The sequence below is a fragment of the Photinus pyralis genome, unplaced genomic scaffold (assembly GCF_008802855.1).
Source record: "Photinus pyralis isolate 1611_PpyrPB1 unplaced genomic scaffold, Ppyr1.3 Ppyr1.4_LG1, whole genome shotgun sequence".
Taxonomy (NCBI): Eukaryota; Metazoa; Arthropoda; class Insecta; order Coleoptera; family Lampyridae; genus Photinus; species Photinus pyralis.
The window spans coordinates 70,273,653-70,294,987 of record NW_022170249.1 but is presented as its reverse complement, the minus strand read 5'-3'; the positions used below and the strand labels follow the sequence as shown (position 1 = coordinate 70,294,987).

Here is a 21,335-nt window from a genome sequence, read left to right as displayed (position 1 = left end):
CGTCCCATGTGAAATAAGAATGACAGTTGTTATTAGAATGCATACACCTACTCATGTGTTTTAATTCACCTACCATTGCGTTTAAACTGATCACTTTATAATATCATATATAATAATATCATGTATTGAGATGTAAAATAATACAATTGTATTGTGCTACATATATCTCAAAACCCTCACAGTTAAAGAGCGAGTTAGCCTACTCATTCAAACGTATTAACATCTGCTATAACAATAAAGATATTTTTATCAACTTTTGGACAAAATCGGCTCAAAAGTTTTAGGAGAGTGGAGTAGTGTCTCTGGGCGTTGTTGACGTTATTGCATAAGACCCAAACAATTTCTGGTAATCAACATGCTTCTTTTAGAAAAGGTTTGTTGAATCTTCAATAAGTAATCATTTTGTTGCCACAAATACAAGGTACGTATATATTAAAAAATATATGGTATAAACAATATAATTTGTTCAAATAATCACAGCAGTAATAAAAATATGCACCAAAAACAATTTCAGGTAACTTGAAATACCACATAATTCAGTCTTTTGAATGCGAAGGGAAATGTGAATGAGAATGTAAAATTTTTTGACATAATGTCTTAATGCTGGGCTGATTTAGAAACTCTGCTTCTCTAAGAATTCTCCGAATATCTCCCATCCTCTTGTGTTTCACAGCCAACAGATACGCAGTCTTCAATTGTTTAGATTCGATATAAGCCGATATCTGAAATGTACGTGAAAGCAATTGAAAAAAATTGCTATAAATGTACCTTAGCCGCACGGTCCGTAATTAATTTTATTAATCCATCTAACTGAGGGCCGGAGACATTTGTCTTGGTCAACGTCTGAACGGCGAGTATAAGCATTTCATCGCACATATCGGTTACGGCTGAATCACTAACACCACTTGAACGAATACAATTTACCAACTGGGCAATGGAATTGTATTTTTCACTTTTAGCGAGTTGCTTGCCCGCCTGGCAATACACTTTGACGGCGCTCAATTTATGATCCGTAATAATCCTGTTCAAGACAATTATTAATGTCATTAAATGCTAGTTTAATTAATTCACCTGTAAGCGATACCAAATCCATCCTCAATGTTAGTTCCACATACGATTGCTAGAACTGCTAATTGCACTCTTTCATAATACGAACCAAATAATGTTGGAATTTTTGTCTTGTGCAAACTATCAAATGAGGCATCTGCAATTAGGTTTTTACTTACCTAGTCTTATTTGTATAAAGTACGTGCTGTGATGAAGAATCTCTACACTTACCGTTAATGTAATTTAGAGAACGGCAATTTTGTTTTAATTACTTTTCAATTTTCTTATTTGCAAATAGTTGCAAACATTTCTTTGTATTTTCTAGGAATGTGTTATCAGTTGAAAAATTGATTAAATTTTAAATTAGGTCCCTTTGCCATTGTGTATGTAATTAAAGTAGAAAATGATGACATGGTTGTGTTTACGTTTCAAAAAGTTCAAAAGTTAGTTCAGCTTACCTTCAGTAACGAAAGGTAAAATTTCAGGTAAAATTTGCATGACTGGAGCGGAGGAGAATTCACAATCTGCCAAAAATTTTGCAACTTCAATTTGTCGCGAGATGGTGTTAATATGCTTGTCAACATTTCTCGTATCGATCTTCATAACCAGAGAAGGATTTGCAATACCTTTTGCCTCAAAACTATCTTGAGAGTCCATATTTGGCTTACGAACTACAACAAAAGAGTTAGGCATAGAAACTGGGGTTTTCAAAACCTCGCATGCACTTGATGTGCACTTTAGATAGAAACAAAAAAAATGATACCTGAAGCCACTTCAACCCATTGCTCTTGTTCCAGCTCCTGTTGCAGATGCTGCTGGGCCTTATGTAGGTAGTCAACTTTTCCAGTTAATTCCGTAAATGTGGCCGCATCATCCTTGTAAAATTTAATACAAGTTAATGCCGCTCTGACAAAGTCTCCCATGAATTGCTGTAACTCGTACAGAGAGTTAAGATTGGACTGCTTTTCTAAATGTCGACAAATGTGTTTTAGGTAATCCTGAAATATGACACTTAAAGCTTTTGAAGAGACTACAACACTACTACCTTCCAGATGTCTAAGGTGGAATCAATTTCTGACATTGTTTCATGGAGCTCGCTCACACAGTTTTCTTTTAAACACAGCATGTATACGTCGATGAAGTAATCCGAGTTCAATCTATGATCTAACATATACTTCAGACATTGATGATAATCTGAATGTTTCAAATAGAATTCGAGTACACTAATGTGCGACCCATACTTGGTTAGGTAGTAAACGCATTCCTCATAAAACAGTGGTTCTAGGTACGGTTTCGTTTTGCCCACTGATGACATAGACTCCGTAGTATCAGAGTAAGCGGAATAATTTCCATTCATGACGTTATTCAAATTTCTTAATTTATTTAGAATACAAACGGCCATATCGTTCTGTACAGACGTTGTGCTACTGTTTAAGCTGCAAGTCGAGGACAGCAGAGTGTTTGACATTTTTACCTCCTTTACAATCTTAGGATCGATGATGGTTGTGTATGATTCAAGGATTTGAATTATTTCGTTCAGAAGCGGAGGATTTTTTATCGGTCTGTTTTCGGAGGAGTGCAACACTTTTGAGAGATAATGTGGTAATTGTGTACTTGAATAGCTATTACTTAATTCGGTGGAGGTCTCATAGTGAGCCGTTTTATCAAAACATCTCTGAAATTTTTCTCTTGCCCTTTGAAGACTGCCTGCCTTCAAGTAACTCTTTCCCCAAGCGGCAAAAACACCTGCAATTGTTATTATTATTATTATTATCCCTCTCTTGTTCTGGGCCCTCAACAGGCTACAGAGTGAACCGCATAATGCTTTTTAGAGGTGCCTCTGCAGAAGGTCTTAAGTTGTTCTGTACTACTCCGGTATTTACCTTACAAATTAGGAAAACTGCAGGAAAACCTAATTTGGAGTAGCCGGTGGAATGATCAGAACTGGTCTAAGGTAATTTCCATCTCTGCCACAGATGAAAATTCACCTCAACCCAGGTTCAAACACCCGACCTCCGGATTTATAGCCCAACGCTCTACCACTGAGCCATAAAGCCTTGCTTTGTATGCAGTACATTTGAGTAATGGACATACCTGCGTTATCGAGACCAGCCTTTGTTGAGACCTCAAGTGCCAAATTCCATTGCTCTCGTTCCAATAATTTATCACGAAGACGTCTCAAAGTATTCGCATCTATATATCGAACTTGACTGGGCGTTGTAGTTGGAATTAAATGCAAGCAATCACGTTCCGCCAACAATCCCAACAGGTCTGCCTGTGACAATATTCTATCGGCGAGAGATGATCCCCATTGTAGCATACATTGAGCGGACAACATTTTTGCTGCAATCGCAAGGGACCTAAATATAAGAAGTAAAGCTGAGATACACATCAGTAGGGTATACTTTAAGGGGTTCCCTACACGACCAAAGGTACACTGTCCATCTATTGACACTTTTCAGTACTAATGAAGCAGAGATATAACAGATTTTTATAGTGGATTTGGTGTATAAAGCAAATGTTCAGTTGGATACGCTGGCTTTGCACTTAAAAATTTGGTTGAGAAAAGCAAAGTTATTTTCCTTTGACTCCAAATAGAAGCGAATGATCTTGAAGCTACGCCAACGTACGTCTGGATCCCTGGAGAACCCTCAGGATTAAAACATTAATTAAGTTTTTTAATTCACTTAAGGGAATAAGGTGTTGCTTTTCCTCCCGGAGGGATTAGAAGTTAAAGGAGGGGCGAAAAGTGACACTAAACAATAATGAACTAGCAGTCCAGGCAAAAGTCGTACTGCCTTTGGGAAATCCCGTTTTTTCCCTACTCCGTTTCCGACTCTTTTGGACTACATCTTAACGCCTTCAAAGAAATTTACGTTCTAAATGTGAAGTCTCTTTTCGACTGTAAGACAAAATCCTGTTTTCTCCTGTTCCCGTTCCCGTTGGAATTTCGGAAAGTACGTCACTCCAAAAAGACTGAACGCAAGCACCGGCGCAACGTGCCGTAACGCCGTTATCAGAGACGTCACCTCAGAGATAATACAGTCGAGCGCCAAAGATTCAAGAGATTTTCCTGAAGTGCCCTGTGACTGTCTGAATTAAACTTCAGTGAATGGGTGCCAACTGATGAGAGACTACAAACAAGCGAGATTGTTCCGTTCCCTAACCTTTTTGACTAATTATTGTGAAGAACAGGATCAAATGTAACTGCCACGACTGAATCATAGCGATACTCAACTCTCTTGTCAAGTTCAAACTCAAATAAAACCTCTCCACAGTATAAACTCATGAAAATGTATTTTGGGATTTAGGAACGCATGTTTTGTTGTTGTCTCTGCGCAATAATGCAGGTAAAGCTAAACGCTTGCACGTTTTGCGGTAGAGATCTCATGAGTCTTTGGAAAGAATAGATGCTGAACATAAAGCTATACTATACTATAGTGGCCTACATAGGTATATTTAAATTTTTTGCGGCTGGTACTGGAATTACATACATTGATCGAAATAGTATATAATACGAGATTCTCCTCCGCGACTTCGTACGCTCGATATTGACGGTATATGAACATAACACTTCGCCACGGTACGACGCAAGTGACTTGGAGCATGTATGGATCGGTACGTGAAATATCAGAGTGCGACATATACAAAAAAAGTTAAAAAAAATCTTATAAACTGATCAGGCCCAGTTGGGAATCTAAACCACCCGGGGACACATTATAAAACACAAAAAAATGTCATCAAAACAGTCCAGCCGTTTGGGAGAAGTTCAGTCACAAACACAAGTACAGAAGAATATACAGATATCAAGGGACTAAAGTGTGTGTTTTAATCCTGAGTGCAGATTGTTTCTCGAAACGTAGCAGAGGGCAATAAGCACCCAATTCAAAATTGTGTTTTACATATGTACTATCGCTATGCGAATGGATCTATATTATAACCTATTCGCGATTCAGATTAACAGTGAGACCTCTGGTGGCAGCACACTGTAATTACCATTGGTGGTATAAGACCGCCATTTTGTTTATTTACAATGCCCAAGTAATGAATATTGTAGTTTTTGGGTTGTAAAAGTAAATACACCTTAAATTTAAGAAATCGTCGTCTAACGCATATTCTTTGATGAATACCTTCCTATTAGCAAAACTTAAAGCGGCATATTCACATTGAAGGTGCACTTTGTGCGATTAGGTATGCCACCAACAGTAAGAAAAAATTAAATCGACATTTATTAAACACATTGAAAAATACCTATTGTTTAAAATTAATTGTGTGTAATTGTCCACGAGTAGTAAGGCCGTTTTAAAGCAAAATCGACGTAAGGGAACGTCGGTAAGTTGTACTAACAGTTGTAAGAGTGCGCTAGAAATTGAATGATATAAGATGTTTGTAATTAGAAAAATTGCAGTCTCAAGTTCTTAGGTAGGATATGATTAGGGGGTTATATTGTCTAGGCTCAAAAACGGCAGGATAAACTGAATTCATTTTCAAAACAGTAAAATTTCACTTAAAAACCTGCAAGAAAGTATATACTTAAGAAGGTACCTACTACCACAAGAGTTATGGATCGTGTTCAATTCTAATCCTGCAAGAATAACCCAATGTTTACAAACCGCTACCAACTATACACGTCATTTCTAAATTACATAAGCGCCTCAAGTGTTAATATGATCGCGAATTATGAATGAAATTTAGTATTACGAAAGGAAACCATTTTAAATATAACATGATTACCTATAAAGTGTAAATAATAAAATGGAATTATTGACATCCATATCCAGAATTATTGAACTTGCAAAACATTAATGTACCTAGTTTAGACCCTTTGAATCCCACTGAAATAAAATCACCAAATGATGCATAGAATCAGGACTTTTATTTTTACAACTTCAATCTTGGACCATCTTACATCTCCTATAAAAACTGCCTCAAGAACAGGACAGATTTATGGTCTCACACTCAAACACTACTTACTTGAGCATCTTTATCACCAATAGGTAGTCAATCTCTTGTAATGACTCTGAATACATTGGCTGCAACAATCGTAACATCGCGTCACATTGATCCAAGAGAAACCTACAGCAATTAATGAATAAGATGGGCAATACTGAAACGAGTACCAACTTGGGATATTCCTCATTTTTAGAATGATGCTTTAAAATGGAGAGGCAAAGGGAGACGCTTGGCGCATACTCGTATGAAAACTCTTCTCTAACAATTTCGTTATGCGTAGTGTCATCGGTAAGCAGCCAATCAACGGCTAGTGTTCTTATTGACGCCTCACTTTTAGAAGATGAGGTGCCTGCTCCATCTTGCTGAGCCTGATCGTAACAATCTAAGCAAACTCGTACCAAAATATTTTCATAGGTTGGCACCTAAAATGCAATCAGAATGCAAAGAATTTAACCAGGACGAGACTTACATGCATGCGTTTTACAGAACATGTACCACAAACCACCCTTCCACATCTTCTGCAATGGTGACGTCTATTGAACATTGAAAATGTTGTTTGTGCACAGCACATGCACTCAGTTACCTTAAGATTGTACAACATAATTAATGTCTCTGCAAGTGGTAAGTACCTCGTAATTTTCCACCCATTCAGTTTTAGCAGGTACCATTTCAGGCATGACAAAGTACTTGGGAGCCGTTGTGAAATTAATCGAATCCAACGATTGTAACAGCTTGCTACTCTCTGGCGAGTTGATGAACTTCACTTCCGGCTGGAGCACAACACGAAATTCCAAGCTTTTCTCTGCGTACGTCCTTAGAATGTCGTCAATCTTCTCAAGGGACAATTCGCTCTCGTCAAATTCGCAATTTTCAAGATCCGGCCGAATTTTCTCGAGTACTTGACCCAACTTCTCCAACCGAGTATTCATAACCAGCATCTCTACGATTGTTGACGGTTCCGCAATTAGGCACCATAAATTCTCCTGTTCCGACTGGGTAAAACACGAAAGTATCGATAGGCTAATTTTGATGTCTTTTAAAATATTGTTATGATCAACTAGATTCCATTTCGAAATAATATCGACTGTAAAGCTAAGGTGCTCTAAATTTCGCAGTGTTGTAACCAAATTATGGCATATCGAAGTGGCGTACTCGATGGGTAATTTACTCAATAAAACTTCGATTTTGGAATATTCCATTGAATCGAATAAAGCTATGAAATAGTGTTCATCTATGCTTTCTAGCATTTTAGAATCGATTTCAAAGATATCAATAAACTGCAACAGTATTTCCACCTGAAATTGCACAAATTTCGAAGTTTGCTAGTATGCGTATACACCTTTACATACATGCACCGTTGTTATAAGAGTTTGAAGTATATCGCTTGGTTTATTGCTAGACAATTGCCATACCTCAAACCATGTGTCTTTATTTGACATGTTCCTTATCTACAAGCAGAACCACATTTTTATTGTATTTTAATACTTATTTCTACTCCAAGATTTATTTAACCAATTCGGTGGAATGAAATTAGCGTTTTATATGGAAAGAGTAAAACGATAAAAGATGAAATTTAATCAATCAAAGTATGTACTAATGGTATTATTACTTTCGCCATTTTATACGTAGTTTATTGAATCCATTGCTGAAAAAATTGTGGGAGCGAGAATAAAAAAAAGAGAGCAAAGGCAAAGGTCATAACTAGCCCGGATGACCGGGATCAACGTTGAAGTGTGTGTGGGGGCCTATACCAGAATAATCGCCAAAAAGAAGTCGCTGACGGTATGTTGTAAGATTTTGGACTAACATAAACATTTTGGACCGAGGCTGTGATGACAGCTGCGTGAGTGATTAAACGATACAGGGCCGTCTCCAGAACCAGGGATTTCGCCATACGAACTTTGGTACAAGAAGAAGCTTGCGATTCGGTACTGAATGCTTTGTACATATGCTAAAGGAGACAAAGAGGAAGTTTTGACAAAAAAGCTCGTTTAGTTAGGTACTGTGGGACAAGAACGGCTATTGCGTATGGATACTGGAGGAATCTAAAGTCATTGTGTTGAGGGATATGAGCTTCAAGATGGAAAATCAGTCAACTGCCATCTTTGAATACTGTTGTAACGTGTAAAATCGGCGTGCGCGCGGAAAATTGGAGGGAGAAAGTAGATTGGGAAACAGGCGGTTGCGTTAAGCAAAAAGGAAAGGGAGAAGAGAAAAGTATGAGAGAGAGTGTGTTTATTGCGGAGATTAAATAAAGGCGTTTAAGAGAAATTGCGAATCGACTGGGGCCCGAGAATTGCATTACAAGAAATAATAATTGTCGTAATTGGCCGTCCAAAAATTTAACAACGGACCAAGTTAACGCGAGCCGTTTTCCACCTATAGTAAGTAAAAGAAGGGCGTTCGTATCCATTCCTATACTGCGTAATTTTTAGGGCTTTCTTTACCCCAATGTGCATAGAAGATAGAATGTAGATAGATTTGAAGTAAATTCGAAGCACGGAGAGTGAATACCGAGTCCTTTCGATATTGAACTAATCAGCATCTTTGTCAGCATTCAGCGACCTCCAAATTTAATCAAGAGCCTGCTCCGCCAGCTCGGCTGTACACAATTCCTTTCCGGAAAACCCACAAACAGATAAGAAAGAACGCCCTGTTCATAATTGTTTGTACCTGAGTTATCACCCAATTAACCATCATTCACCATTAGTACAGCATAATTCTAACCACCATCAATCGTAACTTTGTGATATAAATCAATTAAGTGTTAGGTTAACTTTATAATCAATAATACGTGCCGATTTATCTGTCGGTTGGCATGTGAGTTAAAGACAGATTGGCGCCCAAAAATTATGTAATAAATTTAAATGAAATTGTAAATATTTGTATCCACGACCCCGCCAACCCCAGGAACTGAGTAGAGCCAGTGGCACCATTAAACTTATTTTTTTTCTAACGTCACACTGTAGGGGTAAAAGCGAGTATGAGAGTGACGTCACTAACTCAGAATTCTACACCAACACCATAACCGGTAGTACCAACAGAATAAGCAGGGGAACCTCTACCAGCAGTAGGACCTGTGGAATCAAGCTCAAACTTGTTGACACCAGGATCAACTTCAGCATTCAAGACACAAAGAAATGAAGACTCATTCGAGGAAAATGGAGGAAAACAACAGTGGAAATTCCGAGACAGATCCAAATTGAAGATGCCGAGGAAGTTGAAGGCCTATGTAGTCAGTATGATAGCTTGTGAAACTGAACCGTCTATGTACAGTGAAGCCATTGAAGGTGCTCAAGCCAAAAATTGGAAAATGGCAATGATTGAGGAAGTAAATGTGCTCAATGAAAATTACACTTGGGACCTAGTTCTTAGGCCGGCTGATAAGAAGGACTGTCGGTCGGTGTGCAAGGTCAAATACAATGGTGATGGTACAGTGGAGCAATCAATTTCACTGAAGCCTTCAGCCTCACTGTGAGATGGGACTCGGTGCGTCCTCTGTCGAGTGTGTGTGCACGTGAATCTAATTTGTATGCGATCGCTATCGCTTCTGTTGAAAGAACCAATCAGATGCGTAAATGTAAGAGACAGCTTGCCCTCTTAGATTTCCATTCTCCCTCACCTGCCGTATCCGTGCGTAGCATTGGCACACGCAGTTCATTTATTATATGTCGATGACTTATCCACAGACCATACCCTAATATAGATTGTTAGTGACTGAAATTGTATGTGAAATAATATGGTGAAATGTTTTTTTATTAATTTATAAAGTTAGTGTGTTATGGAATCTGTGAAGGTATTTTCTTACCTTCTCGCACAAGTCAATCGTTTCACACCATTCCTTAAATTTCGCTCGGCATTCTTGATCGATCGGCGAAAAACTTGACATTTCCGATTTCATAACACTAATACAAAATTCTCCCGGCCACGTGGTAAAATTATTCAAAATACACTCGCATCTCAGTCGATCATTAGTGATATACTGCACGTATTTATAAAAATCTGGTTCAAAGCAGTCGCTCACTAATTCGATGAGGACCTTGTCGCGTAGATCCATAAGTTCCGCATTGTTGCACAGTTGATACTGAGGAATGTTGTCGATTATATCAAACAAATGCTTCCAATCGGTGATCTTGAGACTTCCCTCGAATATCTCTTCACCAGTTTCCAAGCTCCCGGTGCTAACTTGTGATCCCAGCAAAAATCCGGGTTGGATTTCGTCATTGATTTTCACAGTGCGTTTATCAAAATATTCTTTCAGAATGGACGGGTTTATGCTCTGTTGCAAAGCGGTTACCATGGCATTATTGTTGTACAAGTCTGTCAGGTGCTGTATGCGCGGCAGTTTAAGAAAATTAACGAGGGCTTTTATACGAACTTCATTTAAAACGACATCCGAGTCTTCGATCTTGTAAATATTCTTCAGTATGTAAGCCAACAACCAATTACGCTTTTGTATGTATGTAATCACGTGCGCATTTGGAGGTCTCAATTCTTTCCTTTCTGATACATAAGAACTGCTCAAAGAAATACTCGGGAAAAAAATCGAAGCGACATGATACACTAAATCCAGTTTAAGCTTAAGAAATAACTGCTCAAAGTCGCTAATATCAAGATTTCTTTCAAAAAGCAATTTCTCCAAGATCTCCGATCTACCCATAGTTAAAATTGTAAACAAAGATGTATTTTTACCCTTTGAAATAACATCAGAATTATTTTGCTCAACGTAAAATATTTTGGAAAACCCCTTGAGGTAATTAAACAATCGTAGGAGATAACGCATATGTTCTTTCCCTTCGGTATAATTACTTAAGAACAGCTGGTGCAATTTGATGAAAATCTTATGGGCGGAGTGTTTCTCGTTTAGCTTGCCATCGTTTGTAGTCTCCAATTGTTTGCAAAACACATTTGCAAGATTCTGCAGTTGGATATAGAATGACTCCTTTGATTTCTGCTGGTCAGTGTTGAGTTCAAATTCAGAGTTGCATAAAATTTCTTTCATGGACAATGTGTCTATTACTGTGAAAGCCTCAGTGATTCTTTTAAAGAAATTTAAATGCTGTTCGTCAATATCCGCATCACTATAGGTAACGGCTAATTTAATTAAGTCGCGACATTCGTCCGCGCTATTGGGCAAAGTCAGAATTAGATCGACAATCGTCATAAACTTGAATGTTTGAGGGCCTATATTTTCGACTAAATGCCGATTCGAGCTATTTTCCTCTGGTTCCCGGCTTTCGATATAATTTGTTTTGAAAAATTCATTAAGAATCTCCTCTCTGGAATGGCAATCTACACTAATATTCGGGTTTTTCTGCGCAATTTGTTGCATTTTGTACGATTTTCGCAGGTTTGCTTTGAGATCAATAAAATTGACGCTGTAGTTTATTTCCGATGCGATGTTGCTGTGTTGTATGTTGAATATCTGAAAAGTAATAAAAAAAACTATTTTGTAAAATCTCGCGGTTTGTTTTGTTGAGCCCTGAAATAGACACAAAGAAATTTATAAAAGATGAACGGTACAGGATAGAGTGGGGTTCAGTCAAAGCTGCTCTAACTTGACTCAAACCAACATTTAGTTACAAACTTTCATGTCCGAAGCCGGATTTGAACCAGGGGGGCTGATCTATCTAGTGGATGGTTTGGTTTCAGCTAGTAATCAAAATAAAGAGCTGACGGCCAGTTGCACCAAAAAAAATAATCCAGGATCATTGTTTGATCCGGTATTAAGACATTGATTGGCTTTATACTGCAGTATGCAGCCCATCAAATGTCAAAATTCTTGTTTAAACTCAGATTTGGTAAATAGTGCAGGGTTTTGAGTATAATCCGCTTTCCTGCAACCGGCCGTGAGAAAAGTAGAACTATTATTATTGAATGAGTATAGTAGCCGTAGTGATTTAAAATTCAAAATAAATTGTCATCATGACAGTAATAGCACAAATTGTTGTTCTATTTTTAGTGCATATATACTCCCCATCTGCATGCATTTTTCCGTTATCATACAATGTAAGCTTCAAAAACGAAGAAACATTTATAATATCAGATATAGAACATGACGAAAATGATGATGTCTATCAGGCCGAAGACGAGATGCTAAAAGAAGATGAAGTTAACGAACAAAATTTAGAGGTCGACAGTAAACATTTTAAAAAGTTACACCAAATATCCTCCAATTACAATAACAAAAAAGAGTTTCAGTACAACAGTAAATTGAAACTAAAACCGAAAGAGCATTTTCAAAGTGCAAATGATGAAGAACCATGGGAAACTTCTATCATATATCCAAATGTAAGAAAAATACCCATACTGACAACGAGTAACTTTCTTATAGGATAATGGTACGAATGACAAGAGGAATTACAAAATACGACAAACTCACGATAAAGAAGACTACAATTATGACGCTTTAAAAGTTGAGTATGATAACGATATCAAAAAAGAAGAAAAATCGAAAAAGACATTGAAGTATTCTGATACTAAAGAAGAAGAAAGCTTTAATGACGCTATTAATGCAGTTGTGCATCCAGTTCAGCAGAATTGCACGGTTGAACAACAAAAAGGGATAGGTAAGATCGAAGATTCTGGCTGGCTATAGTTACTACGCCATCTCAATAAAAAGTTCGGTTATAATGGTTCTTAGGGTTATCTCCACACCAGATTTTCTCGCATTATTTTTCAAAACTGGGAAACAATTTGATCACGAGCAACTCCTGTTTAGCCGCTAAAATGTTGTCAAAACTTTTAAACCTATTCCGATTTCATCAATAGTGATGAGTAGTACTAAAAGAAAGTGGAATCGAACTTTACAAACACAATACAATTTGTTAAATCTAAATTAAGATCATCATTATCATTACGATTATTATTACTATTGTTATTTTAAGGTAGACCGTGATCGAACTACTCCCGTTACTGAATATGGTCGCAGATGGGCGGGTATAGGGGGGGGGGGGGGGGGGCTCTTAGTCAATAACAGTTTTCTTTTCAAAAGTAAAGAATTGATTTCGTTATTTTCATGTGCTAAGATCACCAGATACCAAATTTTATGTTCTTAATAAAATTGGCGATGTGTAATTTTAACAGCCCAGTCAGGATCACTCATGACGATATCTTGCGGATTTGTGTGAACCGCTGAATTGGGTATATTAAACGACCGTGGCTTTTGATGGACGGCTGTTAAAAGCAATTGATTGGTGTAAGCAAACGAATCCGATTGGTTCCTGATTAAAGATGGCCGCCATTTTGGGCGTGCTAAAAAATTTAAAAAGAAAAGTAGGGATTAATCCAGGAGGGATAGAATTGGGGTATTCAGTTTTGAGCCACAAGAACAATTTTAACCGTTATCTTATGGGAGTACTACGCACAGTTCACGGTCGACCATGAGTACCGGAAACGTGTTAATTATAGTCCGTTCAAACTTAAGCCATAAAGACTTTTCGTTAACAAACAAACCAAGTTGCTCAGTGTCATAAAATCGTTCAAGAAAAAATTATATGTGAAAACCAAAAAAACTGTGCACGAAAATTCATTAGAGGTTCAGGAATAACTTAATTATAAGTGTCACAGGGCTCAGATTATACCTCTGAGTGCCATCAAAATTGGAGGTGATTTAAACATTCCTTACTTTTGTAGCTAATTATGCAAATTTGGAGCTAAGGCACTGAAAAAATCAAACAAATATAGAAATTGGCTAGTTTATGCCTGGATGGTTAGGCAATCCCTACCCATATGGGCTTACCTGTACCCTAGTGGTTGACCAGAAATCCTCTACACGATTTTGACAACCATGGAGTTTCGTAGTCGAAACAATGGTGCAGTCATTAGCAATCAACCTTTGTGTATGCAGCCCCCCCCCCCCCCAGGTTGCAGGGACAAATGAGTGTAGGGCCACGTCGGAACTTTAAGGCTCCTCTGTAGTCAATCCGCCATATTGAAAAAATAGCTAAACTTTCTTATAAAATGCTGCTTTTGTAGTTGCAGTCTAACAAATTCTCGATAGTGGATATTCTTTGCAATGATGAAAAGAACGGCGGTACTTAAAAAAAGTTGAAATATCGGTCTTAGTTTTTTAGGAAGATCGATGAATAGAAAAATCGTTTTTCGTAAATAACAGCCGTTGTAGTGGGAGTAGAAAAACCTACAGCACCAATTTGGAAATCCGACAGTATTTCCTACGGCGGTACTTAAAGATATTATTTCCACCTATTATGATAATGCACATATTTTAAAATAGTTATTTATGTATCAAGGGCATTAAGGTGATATTTATGCCGAGGGCGACAGAGCCCGAGGGCCTCTGGCCCGAGGGATTGTAAGTCGCCCGAGGGTTAAATATCGAGTAATGCCTGAGGTGCATACAACATTTTATTTTTCATCGTTCCAAGTAATGCATTTCCAATATACAAATGTAATGATTATTGTTAGTGCATCATACGAATCAAGTAGCATCTTTTTTTATTACATAACTCCGTCAATATATTTGACATGAAGTTTGAGGGCATAATGAGAGGACATAATGGATTGTCATCTCAGTATGCCCTCTCATAGACTGCTTTATATATCTTATATGACAGATATAATTGACATATAATAGGCAAATGAAAAATAAAATATGTATCGCGATCGCGATCTTTAGAAAAAAATCAAAACGCTAACGTAAGGATAGGCAACTCATATTGCACTATAACTCCTGAGGCGACAACTCGTTACTTGAAAGGGAAAACAAAAGAAACTACCTAGCATTATCCTGCACATTGGCACGCCGTTCCCAATGATATGGATTAGATAAATTACTATATAATTGGCTAATGTTCATGAATGCTGTTGATTTGTGAATCATAATGTCACATATTCCTAAGACGAAAAGTGCACTAAATGCATATTTATTGTAGGTACATTGGAAATAATTTTTGATTTCTAAAGCCTTTTTCATTCTATCAGGATGCTTCAAGAAATTTGTTTAGGAAGGTATCAAATAGTAGCCCAATTTTTAGCTAAACCCCTAGGCGGAATACGACTGTACCAGTAATTAGAAACATTTTTGCCGCATATTTGTTCTTGTGTAGAAATGTGGCACCGTTTTGATTTTTTGGACTAACGCATGACCACCACACAAGCGGGTAGCACAGTATCACAATTCGCAAACACTACTACTGAGTCGAGACTTAGAGAGGCAAGTGCTACTTATTTTTTCAATATGATCAGATATCAGGAATATCCGCTTATCAAAAAATAAAGGAACGACAAATTTCGATTTTTACAAATAAATTGGCGAGAAAGTTGCGCCCAATAGTTTTCACATTCTGAGCCTACCATTTCAAAGAAATTCGATTGCACTTGTTCATTTTAACTGTTACAAAAAATGTTCCAATTCCCCTTTTTAACTAAATTTCTAAGTGGGATACGATAACTAATAGGCGACACTGACAAATTTATTTAAAAAAAGTGTCAGTTTTGCTCATGTCAAGTCAAGGTAGTGAGACATCACGAAAATGAATATTTGTATCAAAACATGGGTGAAATTTTGGGTTTTCCCGGTAATTAATGGTGGGTAAACAAATTCTCCCACTTTTAAAAAATTTCAACTATTTATTTTTTCCGTTTGAGAATATGTTGGAATCCCGCAAACTTCACATCAACTTAGCGAATATGAACTGACATCATCTCCGATCTTGCCTCTCAGAAAATAGAGGATCAACCGCGGAATCAACAAATTTTACAACTGAATTCTCAATTTAGGACAAAAAAGCGAAGTCATCTTGCTGCACATAAGATGTTCGGAAAAATTCTACATGGTTTGTGCATAAATATAAATAAGTATAACGCTAAATGTACAATTATTATTTTTTGAAAAGATAAGAATTTATTTAAAAATCGGTATTTATATGTTATACTTTTAATCATTGTAACAGAATTTTAAATGTTAGCTACCATTTTTAAAAAATACATTTTTTGTTGTTGTTCACCCTTATTGTATAAGAAAATAAAGAGATTTATTTTAGGTGTTCGAAGTGCCGGTTTATTAGGTTCTACCATACCTAAGTCCTAAGTGAATTCATTCATGCACATGTCTATCTAATAACTATAAAAATCTATAAATCAGTATAATTGATTAGAAAAACTCACAAGAAATAAAGGGGTAATTAAAAATGTTAACAAACAATGCTAATCTAGTCCACTAATGACCTAAGAACCAAGTAATTTACAGAAGGTGTCATTATAGAAAAATGCAGTAAATGCATTGAATAAGTAATTTACTCAATAGTAAAAGAAATAGGCATTTGTGCATCTCCATTCAAATATTGTACATCTTTTCGCTAAACTTGTTTACATAATATTAGTCCTTGACCATTATACATGGTCTATTGTGTTTAACAATAAACGAAGAGAAGATGCAAAATTGGAAAGGATAGAGATACATCGTTGGTCTCACTCAAGGAGTAGGTATATCGTCTAGAGATGTGTATTGTTGGTGGTCTAACCCATTGCAAAAACATTGAAATACAAATTGACTACAGAGGAGCCTTAAGATGGAGAGTCAAAGAACAATTTTCATAGCTTTACCCAAAATGTTTCCTAATCTCTCAGATAGCGCTCCATTGTTTGTCTATTTGTATACTGGAACTGTCTACTTCACAAACGTCAAATGATTAATGTTGCGCCACCTAGTAGTTCCGAGCCGAGAAAAATATTGACGATTAATACGCACAAACTGCGCAATGTCAACTTTCTTAATTATAAATATTTTTTGAAATTGTAACCATAATTGGTTCTCATAAAAACAAACGTAGCGCATATCAAATCCTTAAATACCAAGATACGTGATTTTTTTAAATGCTAACTACAGATGCTTCCTCGGATGCTTCTAACACAGCGCCTATGTTTAAAATCAAATACGTACAGAGTGGTTCAAGTCTCCATAACGATGAGAGATACAGTGTGAATTAAATGGGGGCTCCTTTTTGTGATTAAAAAACGCATTTAACATTTTTGAAAAATCTTTGAAAATATCTGAGATCATTAAAATTTGAAAATGTCAAATTTTGTTTTCATTTTCTGTTAAACAGTCTGAAATTAACGGTTCGCGTTAGCACCTTTTATGGACACTATTTTTGGAGAATATCCATAACATGCTAGATGTAGAAGTTACAGGCTACTACATTCTTAATTCTTATGGACGCCATATAGAATTTTTACGGAATGAGATACAGGACAAAAAAAGAAAATAATGACCTGTCACCACTATACATTTACATAAATTTACAAGAACAATTTCAAAATCAAGTGTTTTACATTCATTTCTCAACAAAACATCCATGCGTAACTAGATCTTGCTGAAACAAGATTATTTTTAATTTATTTTTTTGTTGTATGATATTGAGAAACATCCTGCATTTTAAGAGTACTTTTTTGGAAAGAAAATGCATGAATTAATGAGTATCTCAAATTGTGTATTAAAACCAGTCCCACCAATTTGACTTACTGTACTTTAGTATTTAATTAAAATTGAAATAAATTTTGTTATTAGGTTTATCTGCTGTACAATGCCTTATGACTGACATAATGGATCCTAAAACTAACAAGGCAAAACGGAGTGAACTACTTAACAGAGTTAAGAAACTAATCCTCATATGGATCGCAATGTACCTCATAATTGCAATTCCATGTTGGTGCCAAAGAGGTAAGTGTAACAAATAATAAAAGCACCAGTGCAAACCCCAACACTCCAGGATGGTGCTGTTGCTGCTTCCAATGCTCAACGTGTAAACCCCATCAGAACATTGATAAAGCGAAAAAGTTCTTAATGGACAATCCGCCAGGTACTTACAAAGAGTCGGCCAAAAAAGTGATCACATACAAACCGACACATTACGAAAAATACGCTTATAAGAACCTGGAAAAAGCACTGTTAAACTTATAGCCTACCTGAATAACTTGATGCGCCTTGTTGAAGTCGTTCTGCTTCAGACTTAAGTGAATCAGCGACTCGGGTGACGACAGTAGATATGAAATGACATTCTTTTCGTATTTCTTGTTCAAGTCCGAAACTAGCAATTCCAGTCTCCAAAGTCCATCGGACACGTTCCTGTTCAACTCTGTAAATCTGCGATATTCATCAGATTGTTTATGGGTCGTTTCGATTTTCATATTATCCATAACAGTTTTTAATAGCATTAGAATTAGACGTACTTCCTTTTCAGTACAGTAAAAATTGTTTCCGTTTTTATCGGGGCATCCGTTCAAGTGCTTCTCCTGTAGAAATAATAGTACGAATATGTTCTCCAGTATCTCGACTTGCATTTTGAAATCGCGCAAATTTGTTAATTTCATTTTTATAATACTAATCTTATCGGATATCTCATCTTTATATTGCAGATTTCGGCCGGAAATTACATTCTTACACATTTTAAGGCAGTCAAACAAATTTGATAGTATGTTAAAACCAGCGAATGTGTCACTTTCTAAGGGATCTTCGGTCGTGCTTAGTTTGGCAGATATAGCATCACAGATTGAAGACGACCCTAAGTTTAGAAATGTCGAGAAAGTATTCAAAGGAGTATGAGTCGCCGCGTAATAATAAACATCCGAATTTGAAACATCTGAACATATACGAGTAATATCCACAATATTATTTAACCGATGTATATATTGTTCAATAAATGAATTATTTTGAGTATTTATAAGTTGGATGTATTCATTTATTTTTTGCAAATTGATGTTTTCCTCATTACTGGCCGCAATTAACTGGAGAATGCGGAATATTAACACAATCTTAATAGAGAATTGATCTTCATCTATCACATTATTCTGTATAGTTTCCAAAAGCCAATGCTTATTAGTAAAGACACAAAAATCATACAGAGATGATGAATCCTTGAGGTCTAACTGAAATGAACTTTTTTCATACTCCAGGAACATTGAGATTGCCTTTGTATCGTCATTACTTAATAAGCATAAATACATCAAATCCCTTTGAATTGCACCTCTGTGTATAAGGGCAAACAATTTCGGTAAAATGTCATCAATGTTGTTACCAAATAGTTGGGTTTGCGACAATAATCGGTATAACCGATTTTTATATTTGTCCGCACATTCATTGGTTCTAGAAGAAAGTTCCTCAACGCATCTTTTTAATTCTTCCATGTTTGGTGAATGGAGAACCACCTACAAATGAAAAACAAGTAGAAAAGGGGCATGTAGAGGTTAACTCACCAAATTGAAAAAATGTTGTCTAAGAGCTATTGTTGAATGGAAGCGGTGAAAGAAACATTAGAGACAATGTAGTATAAATAGAATAAAAGAAAATAAACCATACTGTTTATGTTTATTACTAAAGATAAATAAATATCTATTACACAAAAACATCCTGAAGTTGAACCAGATTAATGAACTGATTCAATTGAAGGTCGCAAGCTAAAAGATAAACAGCAACTCTATGGTTTCACCATAGAACAGAACGGCTTTTATTCTATGGTTCAACGTCATTTATTATACCGGGTGGTGCAACGTAAGTAGAAACAGGGATTGAACATGGGAAATTAGTTGTATGCAATATCCTGCACTCCTGTACATTTTACAGACAAAACTGTAGAGTTTAAATTATGTTATTAAAGTATACCCGCAAATTTGAAAATAAATTTCAACATTTCAGTTATTAGTAGCAATAGCCATGACTTTTGTTGTTTTATGAATTTAATTGGCACTAATAACAGACATGTTGAAATTTACTTTTAACTACTTGCCGTGCACCACCCGGTATACACTATAATCAATGCTAGCGTTGAAAGTAGCAACCAACTGTAATTCCGTTAAAAATGAGCGCACACCATAGTCGTATGATATGCCTATGACATACGACCGTGCCTATGACAAGTCTCTGGCCTATGACACACGATTTTGACGATTTGAAATTCTAGTGAAGTTGCTGCACTGGCGCAACCGACATACGGGCATATTGACGTAAAACAGGCGCATGCGAGATCTTGGGGAGGGAAAATGTTAGTACAATGATGGTTGGGTATCGCATTCCGGGGAGTAAGATCCCCCCCCCCTCCACGTATAGGGGGATTCTAGGGATCCTTTCACGGATAATTAAAAAAAATATAACCCCTATACAAACGCTATTTTATATTTTTCCCAGTAAATTGACCACACTTACATACCAAGTTTTGATTTTAAAGGCCGTATTAGACGATGCAATTTTTATTGCAATTCTTGCAGCATTTTATTACCGCAAGATATTGCACCACAAAATGCTCTGTGAATTGTTAAAATGGCACGTGCAATTTCTTGCTGCAATATTTATTGCTGAAAAACATTCTGCAATTTTCTGGTGAGAACTTTTACTATTTTTCTTTCAATTTTTCTTACAATTAAATTAATTTAAGTGGTATGCACAGGAGAATTTTTCCTGCCTAGCTATATGATCAGGTTTGTTATTTAAAACTGAAATAACTGTTTATTTTTATACAAAAACATAACGGACCAGGCAGTGGCTTGTTAAAAATGATCTCACAAATGGAAGCCTAAATTTATTAAATTAATTTCAAGAAACCGCGATTTATCTTAACTCCCCCCCTGTTAGCATCAGGGGTTGGAACCGGAACCGAAAAGAACACATACTGAAACCGATTGCATTTATAAGCTCTATCTAATGTCGGTTTTATTATGGCTTCTCGAATAACGGTTTGAGTTCCAAGTAAGTGGCTTATAAATGCATTCGGTTCCGGTTCCGCTTCCGGTTCTTTTCTGGTCCGCTTCCAACTCCTGGTACCAAATAAAATACGGTGTTAAGACAAGCGAGAACAAAATTGTGAATTATATCTTTTAAAGGCCTTCATTTGAAAATTGAAAGTGATATTTTTCCGGTTTAGAAACAATCGCCTGGCAAATAAAGTTAATTTGTGCGAATTGCAAACTTAAGACATATAACCTGACAGTAAAGCTTCAACTCCACTATCTACCACACAAAAGCGTTATAACATGATATTGGAGAGAATAGGGCGCTAGCACAAATTGCCAGATGTTTTTCATTGTCTATTCGCTTGGTAGCATATACTATATGTACCTACCTAATGTTTCAAAAATTACTAAAAACATTTTGATTGGCTTCTCTCAGTATGAAATATCAAATGTTATTAATTAAATATAATTGCGGTCAAAGACGTTCACTAATCATCTCACAAAATCTATCTCGGTCTGTATTGCCCAGCAGCAAAGGCTCAAAAAGATGACATTGCGAAATAAGAGCATCAAAAATCGGTATATGTTTTTTGAACGAAACAAAAAACACGCATTTGAATGGAACCTCTTCCTATACAGGGTGGTGCTTA

The 21,335-nt window shown here is 36.5% G+C and overlaps 2 protein-coding genes across 2 annotated transcripts; one reads left to right on the top strand and one right to left on the bottom strand.

Annotated features, from left to right (window-relative positions):
- Positions 1-415: 415 nt before the first annotated feature.
- LOC116171882 (zinc finger FYVE domain-containing protein 26 homolog) lies at positions 416-19,375 on the bottom strand. The gene is made up of 15 exons (XM_031488918.1): positions 19,216-19,375; positions 17,929-19,167; positions 9,809-11,425; positions 7,350-7,448; positions 6,630-7,295; positions 6,470-6,583; positions 6,172-6,422; positions 6,022-6,123; positions 3,142-3,407; positions 2,093-2,793; positions 1,811-2,045; positions 1,506-1,718; positions 1,072-1,204; positions 769-1,021; positions 416-722 (listed from the first exon to the last, which is right to left on the bottom strand). Exons 2-15 carry the CDS (start codon positions 19,144-19,146, stop codon positions 537-539), a joined length of 6,054 nt encoding a protein of 2,017 aa, XP_031344778.1. The 5' UTR covers positions 19,147-19,167; positions 19,216-19,375; the 3' UTR covers positions 416-536.
- On the top strand, positions 11,874-17,938 carry LOC116171894. Its single transcript, XM_031488928.1, has 4 exons — positions 11,874-12,291; positions 12,335-12,569; positions 17,531-17,683; positions 17,733-17,938. The coding sequence occupies exons 1-4, from the start codon at positions 11,926-11,928 to the stop codon at positions 17,921-17,923; spliced, it is 945 nt and encodes a 314-aa protein (XP_031344788.1). The 5' UTR covers positions 11,874-11,925; the 3' UTR covers positions 17,924-17,938.
- Positions 19,376-21,335: the final 1,960 nt, after the last annotated feature.